The sequence below is a fragment of the Mustelus asterias genome, chromosome 7, assembly GCF_964213995.1.
Source record: "Mustelus asterias chromosome 7, sMusAst1.hap1.1, whole genome shotgun sequence".
NCBI lineage: Eukaryota > Metazoa > Chordata > Chondrichthyes > Carcharhiniformes > Triakidae > Mustelus > Mustelus asterias.
In genome coordinates, this window is record NC_135807.1 from 1619244 (window position 1) to 1630208 (window position 10965).

General features: G+C 49.4%; 1 protein-coding gene across 3 annotated transcripts in view; it reads right to left on the reverse strand.

The window, feature by feature from the left end:
* ubtfl (upstream binding transcription factor, like) overlaps positions 1 to 10965 on the reverse strand; it is a 92577-nt gene that overhangs the window by 21753 nt on the left and 59859 nt on the right. For all 3 annotated transcript variants that reach the window (XM_078215536.1, XM_078215535.1, XM_078215537.1), the window contains 2 exons: positions 10124 to 10303; positions 3587 to 3697 (listed from right to left, as the gene is read on the reverse strand). In XM_078215536.1, coding sequence (XP_078071662.1) covers positions 3587 to 3697; positions 10124 to 10303 — 291 coding nt within the window. The remainder of the gene's footprint in view (positions 1 to 3586; positions 3698 to 10123; positions 10304 to 10965) is intronic.

Here is a 10965-nt window from a genome sequence, read left to right on the forward strand (position 1 = left end):
ATTGCTCCCTCAATCCACAACTGAAACAGTTTGTTTAGTCTTTGTTGTTGCTGTTTTCAAACTGTCATGTTTTCTACTTTATGACATTGATACACTTGGTGACTGTGACTCACACATTCCCCGTCAATCACAGGTTTCTGGGTTCAATTCCCACTCCAAGACTTCATCGAATCCTGACACTGCAGAAAGTGGCTATTCGGCCCATTGATCCTGCACTGACAACAATCGCACCCAAGGCCTATTCCCATAACCCCATTCATTTACTCTCGCTCCCCCTCACACTAAGGGGCAATTTAGCACGGCCAACCCATCTAACCCACACATCTTTGGACTGTGGGAGGAAATCGGAGCACCTGGGGGAAACCCACACAGATACGGGGAGAACGAGCAAACTCCACACAGTGACCAGAGGCTGGAATTATCCCCGGGTCCCTGGCGCTGTGAGACACAGTGCTAACCACTGTGCAACCATGACTTGAGCACACAAAGTTAGGCTGACACACCATGCAGTACCGAGGGAGCACAGCACTGCCCGAGGTCTCATCCATTGGGTAAGACATTAAAGCGAGGTCCTGGCAGCTCAGGTGGATGTAAGAGATCGCAGGCGGTATATCAAAGGGCAGGGGAATTCTCCCACTAGCCTGGCCAATCAGCATTACAAACAACAGGTTATCAGGCCATTATCACTTTGCTGCTTGATTCTCTGGTCTCTGTTATTCTGGGATGTCCTCACCTGTGTGATGGTGAAAGCTGCTATCTAAATGCAATTCTCTCATGCTGGTGGAGTTGGTTTGTTTTCATTGGGGTAAGGAATCCTGAGGGCAGTTGGTGCCCCAGGACCTGTGTGGCCAAATTTGTGGCCAACTGTGTGGCCAAGTTTGCTGACGACACCACCATAGTGGGCCAGATGTCAAACAATGATGAGACAGAGTACAGGAATGAGATAGAGAATCTGGTGAACTGGTGCGGCAACAATAATCTCTCCCTCGATGTCAACAAAACGAAGAAGATTGTCATCGACTTCAGGAAACGGAGTGGAGAACATGCCCCTGTCTACATCAACAGGGACGAAGTAGAAAGGGTCGAGAGCTTCAGGATTTTAGGTGTCCAGATCACCAACAACCTGTCCTGGTCTCCCCAAGCGGATGCTATAGTTAAGAAAGCCCCACCAACGCCTCTACTTTCTCAGAAGACTAGGAAATTTGGCATGTCAGCTACAGCTCTCACTAACTTTTACAGATGCACCATAGAAAGCATTCTTTCTGGTTGTATCACAGCTTGGTATGGGGCTCCTGCTCTGCCCAACACCGCAAGGAACTACAAAGGGTTGTGAACAAAGCCCAGTCCAAACCAGCCTCCCATCCATTGACTCTGTCTACACTTCCCGCTGCCTCGGCAAAGCAGCCGGCATAATTAAGGACCCCACACACCCCGAACATTCTCTCTTCCACCTTCTTCTGTCGAGAAAAAGATACAAAAGTCTGAGTCACGAGCATAAGAACTCAGAGCAGGAGTAGGCCATCTGGCCCCTCGAGCCTGCTCCGCCATTCAATAAGACCATGGCTGATCTTTTTGTGGACTCAGCTCCACTTACCCGCCCGCTCACCATAACCCTTAATTCCTTTACTGTTTAAAAATTTATCTATCCTTGCCTTAAAAACATTCAATGAGGTAGCCTCAACTGCTTCACTGGGCAGGGAATTCCACAGATTCACAACCCTTTGTGTGAAGAAGTTCCTCCTCAACTCAGTCCTAAATTTGCTTCCCCTTATTTTGAGGCTATGTCCCCTAGTTCTCGTTTCACCCGCCAGTGGAAACAACTTCCCTGCTTCTATCTCATAATCTTATATGTTTCTATAAGATCTCCCCTCATTCTTCTGAATCCCAATGAGTCTAGCCCCAGTCTACTCCGTCTCTCCTCATAAGACAACCCTCTCAACTCCGGAATCAACCTAGTGAATCTCCTCTGCACCCCCTCCAGTGCCAGTATATCCTTTCTCAAGTAAGGAGACCAAAACTGTACACAGTACTCCAGGTGTGGCCTCACCAGCACCTTATACAGCTGCAACATAATCTCGCTGTTTTTAAACTCCATCCCTCTAGCAATGAAGGACAAAATTCCATTTGCCTTCTTAATTACCTGCTGCACCTGCAAACCAATTCCTTGAGATTCCTGCACAAGGACGCCCGGGTCCCTCTGCACAGCAGCATGCTGCAATTTTTTACCATTTAAATAATAGTCCATTTTGCTGTTATTCCTACTAAAATGGATGACCTCACATTTACCAACATTGTTCTCCATCTGCCAGACCCTCGCCCCCTCACTTAGATTATCTATATCCCTTTGCAGACTTTCAGCGTCCTCTGCACACTTTGCTCTTCCACCCATCTTAGTGCCATCTGCGAATTTTGACACACTACACGGTCCCAACTCCAAATCATCTATGTAAATTGTAAACAATTGTGGTCCCAACACTGATCCCTGAGGCACATCACTAGTCACTGATCGCCAACCAGAAAAACACCCATTTACCCCCACTCTTTGCTTTCTGTTAGTTAACCAATCCTCTATCCATGCAAATACATTACCCGTAACACTGTGCACCTTTATCTTATGTAACAGTCTTTGGTGCGGCACCTTGTCAAATGCCTTCTGGAAATCCAGATACACCACATCCACAGGTTCCCCATTGTCCACTGCACATGTAATGTTCTCAAAGAATTCCACCAAATTAGTCAAACATGACCTTCCCTTCATGAATCCATGCTGCGTCTTACCAATAGGACAATTTATATCCAGATGTCTCGCTATTTCTTCCTTGATGATAGAGTCAAGCATTTTCCCTACCAGAGAAGTTAAGCTAACCGGCCTATAGTTACCCGCCTTTTGTCTACCTCCTTTTTAAACAGTGGCGTCACATTTGCTGTTTTCCAATCTGCGGGAACCACCCCAGAGTCCAGCGAATTTTGGTAAATTACCACTAGTGCATTTGCTATTTCTCCTGCCATCTCTTTTAGAACCCTGGGATGCATTCCATCAGGACCAGGAGACTTGTCTACCTTTCGCCCCATTAACTTGCCCAACACTACCTCTTTCGTGATGATGATAGTTTCTAGGTTCTCACCTGCCATAGCCTTCCTGTCATCAATTTTTGGCATGTTATTTGTGTTTTCCACTGTGAAAACTGACACAAAATACCTGTTCAATGCCTCAGCCATTTTCTCATTTCCAGTTATTACATCCCCCTTCTCATCCTCTAAAGGACCAATGTTTACTTTCGCCGCTCTTTTTTTTTATATATTCGTACCAACCGACTCAAGAACAGCTTCTTCCCTGCTGCTGTCAGACTTTTGAATGGACCTACCTTGCATTAAGTTGATCTTTCTCTACACCCGAGCTATGACTGTAACACTACATTCTGCACTCTCTCCTTTCTTTCTCTATGAGCGGTATGCTTTGTCTGTATAGCGCGTAAGAAACAATACTTTTCACGGTATGTTAATACATGTGACAATAAATCAAATCAAATCAAATGGAAACCTGACCTCGTGCCTCTGGGAGCTTTACCATGAACTTTGCACATACCTCATATCTCCTCTGGTCATCGGCTGCCTTCTTAATCCAGGGAATCTTCTCCTTCTTCTCCATGGCTTTCCAGGCAGCCTCCATTGCTGACTGCGCTTTCTTACGATCATTCTGCGAATGTGAGAAGCAATCAGTAAAAACTGTTCAAACAACAAAACCCATTTCAGAATTTACAGCAACTCAACACGACAAACCCGCTCTGCTCACTGGCAGATTCCAGCTGGAATCCTGGGGGTGACTTGCCAAATGAAAGACAAAGCAGCATTCTCTCCATCTCTCCCTTTGTCTCTCCCTCCAGTTCCTTCATCCGTCTCTGCCCAATGATTCCTTCTCTGCCAATTCCCCGTCCCTCTCTCTCTCTTCCCGCTGTCTTCCGGTCTCTCCCCCTCCTCTCTTTCTCTCTCTCCTCCTCCTCTATCCTTCCTTCCATCTCCCTCACAGTCTCTCTTTTCTTTTCCCTCCCTGTCGCTCTCCCTCATGGTTTCTCTGTATGTGTGGGGCATGTCTGCACGCGTGCCTGTGTCTATTTGTCTGTCTCTGTGCATGTTTGTGTGTCTGTGAGTTCATGCCCGCAGGTGTGTGTGTGCCTGTCTGCAAGTGGGTGTCAGCTGGTACATGTGTGTCTGTGTCTACATGTCTGTCCCTGTGCGTGTGTGTGTGTGTGTCTCACAAGAACATAAGAACTCAGAGCAGGAGGAGGCCATTTGGCCCCTCGAGCTGCTCCACCATCATTCCTTTACTGTTCAAAAATCTGTCTTTGTGGGTTCATGTCTGTGTGGTTTTGTGTCTGCATTTCCGTGTGCATGCCTGTGTCTCTGTGGGTGCGTGTCTGTGTTTCTGTGGATGTGTGTGCATATCTCTGATGTGGGGGCGTGTGTATTTCTGTGTTGTGCATCCATGTCTCTGTGGGTGTGAGTCTGTGTCTCTCTGTGGGGGTGTGTGTCTGTCTCGCTGTGGGGGTGTGTGTCTGTCTCGCTGTGGGGGTGTGTGTCTGTCTCTCTGTGGGGGTGTGTGTCTGTCTCTCTGTGGGGGTGTCTGTCTCTCTGTGGGGGTGTGTGTCTGTCTCTCTGTGGGGGTGTGTGTCTGTCTCTCTGAGGGGGTGTGTGCCTGTCTCTCTGTGGGGGTGTGTGCCTGTCTCTCTGTGGGGGTGTGAGTCTGTGTCTCTCTGTGGGGGTGTGTGTCTGTCTCACTGTGGGGGTGTGTGTCTGTCTCACTGTGGAGGGGGTGTGTCTGTCTCACTGTGGGGGGGGTGTGTCTGTCTCACTGTGGGGGGGGTGTGTCTGTCTCACTGTGGGGGTGTGTGTCTGTCTCACTGTGGGGGGGGTGTGTCTGTCTCACTGTGTGGGGGTGTGTCTGTCTCACTGTGGGGGGGGTGTGTCTGTCTCACTGTGGGGGGGGTGTGTCTGTCTCACTGTGGGGGGGGTGTGTCTGTCTCACTGTGGGGGGGGTGTGTCTGTCTCACTGTGGGGGGGTGTGTCTGTCTCACTGTGGGGGGGCTGTGTCTGTCTCACTGTGGGGGTGTGTGTCTGTCTCACTGTGTGGGGGTGTGTCTGTCTCACTGTGGGGGGGGTGTGTCTGTCTCACTGTGGGGGTGTGTGTCTGTCTCACTGTGGGGGGGGTGTGTCTGTCTCACTGTGGGGGTGTGTGTCTGTCTCACTGTGGGGGGGGGTGTGTCTGTCTCACTGTGGGGGGGTGTGTCTGTCTCACTGTGGGGGTGTGTGTCTGTCTCACTGTGGGGGGGGTGTGTCTGTCTCACTGTGGGGGGGTGTGTCTGTCTCACTGTGGGGGGGGGTGTGTCTGTCTCACTGTGGGGGGATGTGTCTGTCTCACTGTGGGAGGGGGTGTGTCTGTCTCACTGTGGGGGGGTGTGTCTGTCTCACTGTGGGGGGGGTGTGTCTGTCTCACTGTGGGGGGGGTGTGTCTGTCTCACTGTGGGGGTGTGTGTCTGTCTCACTGTGGGAGGGGGTGTGTCTGTCTCACTGTGGGGGGGTGTGTCTGTCTCACTGTGGGGGGGGTGTGTCTGTCTCACTGTGGGGGGGGTGTGTCTGTCTCACTGTGGGGGGGTGTGTCTGTCTCACTGTGGGGGGGGTGTGTCTGTCTCACTGTGGGGGGGTGTGTCTGTCTCACTGTGGGGGGGGTGTGTCTGTCTCACTGTGGGGGGGGGTGTGTCTGTCTCACTGTGGGGGTGTGTGTCTGTCTCACTGTGGGGGGGGGGTGTGTCTGTCTCACTGTGGGGGGGTGTGTCTGTGGGGGTGCCTGCATCTGTATTACTTTCTACAATAAACATGAGCAGAAGAATCTCTCACTGGAAGAGACCAAGGGAAGGTCATAGAGTCATCGAGGTTTACAGCATGGAAACAGGCCCTTCAGCCCAACTTGTCCATGCCACCTTTATTTTTTTTAAAAACCCCTAAGCTAATCCCAATTGCCCGCATTTGGCCCATATCCCACTATACCCATTGTACCCATATCCCTCTATACCCATTGTACCCATATCCCTCTATACCCATTGTACGAGGGGTCACGGGCTCAAGGTGAGAGGGGCGAAGTATAACTCAGACATCAGAGGGATGTTTTTTACACAGAGGGTGGTGGGGGCCTGGAATGCGCTGCCAAGTAGGGTGGTGGAGGCAGGCACGCTGACATCGTTTAAGACTTACCTGGATAGTCACATGAGCAGCCTGGGAATGGAGGGATACAAACGATTGGTCTAGTTGGACCAAGGAGCGGCACAGGCTTGGAGGGCCGAAGGGCCTGTTTCCTGTGCTGTACTGTTCTTTGTTCTTTGTACCCATGTAACTGTCTAAATGCTTTTTAAAAGATAAAATTGTACCCGCCTCTACTACTACCTCTGGCAGCTTGTTCCAGACACTCACCACCCTCTGTGTGAAACAATTGCCCCTCTGGACACTTGTGTATCTCTCCCCTCTCACCTTAAACCTATGCCCTCTAGTTTTAGACTCCCCCACCTTTGGGAAAAGATATTGACTATCTACCTTGTCTATGCCCCTCATTATTTTATAGACCTCTATAAGGTCACCCCTCAGCCTCCTACGCTCCAGAGAAAAAAGTCCCAGTCTATTCAGCCTCTCCTTATAACTCAATCCATCAAGTCCTGGTAGCATCCTAGTAAATCTTTTCTGCACTCTTTCTAGTTTAATAATATCCTTTCTATAATAGGGTGACCAGAATTGTACACAGTATTCCAAGTGTGGCCGTACCAATGTCTTGTACAACTTCAACAAGACGTCCCAACTCCTGTATTCAATACTCTGACCGATGAAACCAAGCATGCCGAATGCCTTCTTCACCACTCTGTCCACCTGTGACTCCACTTTCAAGGAGCTATGAACATGTACCCCTAGATCTCTTTGTTCTGTAACGCTCCCCAACGCCCTACCATTAACTGAGTAAGTCCTGCCCTGATTCAATCTACCAAAATGCATCACCTCGCATTTGTCTAAATTAAACTCCATCTGCCATTCGTCAGCCCACTGGCCCAATTGATCAAGATCCCGCTGCAATTGGAGATAACTTTCTTCACTGTCCACTATGCCACCAATCTTGGTGTCATCTGCAAACTTACTAACCATGCCCCCTATATTCTCATCCAAATCATTAATATAAATGACAAATAACAGTGGACCCAGCACTGATCCCTGAGGCACACCGCTGGTCACAGGTCTTCAGTTTGAAAAACAACTCTCCACAACCACCCTCTGGCTTCTGTCAAAAAGCCAATTTTGTATCCATTTAGATACCTCACCCTGGATCCCGTGAGATTTAACTTTGTGCAACAACCTACCATGCAGTACCTTGTCAAAGGTCTTGCTAAAGTCCATGTAGACAACATCAACTGCACTGCCCTCATCTACTTTCTTGGTTATCCCTTCAAAAAACTCAATTAAATTTGTAAGACATGATTTTCCACTCACAAAGCCATTCTGATTGTCCCTAATCAGTCCTTGCGTCTCTAAATGCCTGTAGATCCTGTCTCTCAAAATACCTTCCAACAATTTACCCATCACAGATGTGAGGCTCACTGGCCTGTAGTTCCCAGGCTTTTCCCTGCAGCCCTTTTTAAACAAAGGCACAACATTTGCCACTCTCCAATCTTCAGGCACCTCACCCGTGACTATCGATGATTCAAATATCTCCGCTAGGGGACCCACAATTTCCTCCCTAGCCTCCCACAATGTCTTGGGATACACTTCATCAGGTCCCGGGGATTTATCTACCTTGATGCGCTTTAAGACTTCCACCACTTCCTTCTCTGTAATATGTACACTCCTCAAGACATCAATATTTAATTCTCCAAGTTCCCTAACATCCATGCTTTTCTCAACAGTAAATACTGAGGAGAAATATTCATTTAGGATCTCACCCATCTCTTGTGGATCTGTACATAATTACCTTGTTGATCCTTAAGAGGCCCTACACTCTCCCTTGTTACTCTTTTGCCCTTTATGTATTTGTAGAAGCTCTTTGGATTCTCCTTTGCCTTATCTGTCAAAATAATTTCGTGTCCCCTTTTTGCCCCCCTGATTTCTCTCTTAACACGACTCCTACACCCCCTATACTCTTCAAGAGATTCACTTGGTCCCAGCTGCCTGTGCATGTCATGTGCTTCTTTCTTCTTCTTGACCAGGGCCTCAATATCCCGAGTCATCCAGGGTTCCTGACTTCTGCCAGCCTTGCCCTTCACTCCAAGAGGAATGTGTTTACCCTGAACCCTGGTTAACACACTTTTGAAAGCGTGCCACTTACCAGACGTCCCTTTGCCTTCCCACAGACTCTCCCAATTAACTTTCGAAAGTTATAAGAACATAAGAACTAGGAGCAGGCGTAGGCCATCTGGCCCCTCAAGCCTGCTCCGCCATCCAATAAGATCATGGCTGATCTGATAGTGGGTTCAGTTCCACTTACCCGCCCGCTCCCCATAACCCTTAATTCCCTTAATGGTTAAAAATCTATCTATCTGTGACTTAAACACATTTAACGAGGTAGCCTCTACTGCTTCATTGGGCAGAGAATTCCAGAGATTCACTACCCTCTGGGAGAAGAAGTTCCTCCTCAACTCTGTTCTAAATTGACTCCCCCGTATTTTGAGGCTATGCCCCCTAGTTCTTGTTTCCATTGTAAGTGGAAATAACCTCGCTGCTTCTACCCTGTCTAGCCCCTTCATTATCTTATATGTCTCTATAAGATCTCCCCTCAACCTTCTAAACTCCAATGAGTACAGGCCCAGTCTACTCAATCTCTCCTCATAAGCTAACCCTCTCATCTCCAGAATCAACCTGGTGAACCTTCTCTGTACCCCCTCCAAAGCTAATATATCTTTTCTTAAATAAGGGGACCAAAATTGCACACAGTACTCTAGGTGCGGCCTCTCCAGTACCCTGTACAGTTGCAGCATGACCTCCCTGCTTTTATACTCCATCCCTCTCGCGATAAAGGCCAACATTCCATTTGCCTTCTTGATTACCTGCTGCACCTGAAAACTGAGTTTTTGTGATTCATGCACAAGGACCCCCAGGTCCCTCTGCACAGCAGCATGTTGTAATTTTTCACCGTTTAAATAATAGTCCATTTTACTATTATTCCTTCCAAAGTGGATAACCTCACACTTACCAACGTTATACTCCATCTGCCAGATCCTTGCCCACTCACTTAGCCTATCCAAATCTCTCTGCAGACTCTCTGTGTCCTCCACGCAATTTGCTTTCCCACTCATCTTTGTGTCATCTGCAAACTTTGTTACCCTACACTCAGTCCCCTCCTCCAGATCGTCTGTGTATGTGGTAAATAGTTGAAGCCCCAGCACCGATCCCTGCGGCACGCCAGTAGTCACTGATTGCCAACCGTTTCTGCCTGATACCATCAAAATTGGCCATGCCCCAATTTTGAATATTAACTTTTGGGCCAGACCTATCATTCTCCATAGCTATCTTAAAACTAATGGAATTATGGTCACTGGTCCCAAAGTGATCCCTCACGAACACTTCTGTCACCTGCCCTTCCTTATTTCCCAAGAGGAGGTCAAGTTTTGCCCCCTCTCTAGTCGGGCCATCCACATACTGAATGAGAAATTCCTCCTGAATACACTCAAATTTCTCTCCATCCAACCCTCTAATACTATGGCTGTTGGGAATGTTGGGAAAATTAAAATCTCCAACTATTACCACCCTATTTTTCTTGGAGCTATCTGTAATCAGGTGTCTGTTCCTCATCACTGAAACCCCTTCCAAACCCACGACCGCTTCCATCTAGAAGGACAAGGGCAGCAGATACCTGGGAACACCCCCACCTGGAGATTCCCCTCCAGGTCACTCACTATCCTGGCCGTTCCTTCACTGTCACTGGGTCAAAATCCTGGAACTCCCTAACAGCACTGTGAGTGTACCTACACCGCAGGGGCTGCAGCGATTCCAGAAGGCAGCTCAGGGGCAGTTAGGGAGGGGTATTAAATGCTGGTCCAGTGAGCGACACCCACATCCCCAGGGAGAATTGTGACACTGATTAAAAGCTGCCACACACCCGGTGTTTTGCTGTGTAGTCGCTAATCACTGTCTGTTCCCACATCTTCTCCGCTGTTTTGGGACTTTCCGGCCACATCCCTTTCCTCGAGGATCCTGAATCCTTCTTCCCTTTCAGGAAGTCCTGCATCTTTTGCTCATATTCCGCTTTCAAAGTTCTTTCCACTTTCTTGTATTTTTCCTGGAAAATAGTAAAATAAAAATATCAAAATTCCAGTGACCAAAGCTTGGAATCTACTTCAGAGCTCCCCAAATACCCCCACCCACACCCCCACCCACCACCCACCCCCTCACCCATCACCCACACCCAGTACCCATACCCCCACCCACACCCATCACCCACCCCCTCACCCACACCCAGTACCCACACCCCCACCCACACCCATCACCCACCCCCTCACCCACACCCACCCCCTCACCCACACCCAGTACCCACTCCCCCACCCACACCCATTACCCACTCCCCACCCACACCCCCACCCACACCCATTACCCACCCCCCCACCCACACCCAGTACCCACCCCCCCACCCACACCCTCACCCACACCCAGTACCCACCCCCCCACCCACACCCAGTACCCACCCCCCACCCACCCCCATTACCCACCCACACCCATTACCCATTCCCCACCCACACCCAGTACCCACCCCCCCACCCACCCACACCCATTACCCACTCCCCACCCACACCCATTACCCACTCCCCACCCACACCCATTACCCACCCACACCCAGTACCCACCCCCCCACCCACACCCATTACCCACCCACACTCAGTACCCACCCCCCACCCATTACCCACCCCCCCACCCACACCCAGTACCCACCCCCCCACCCACACC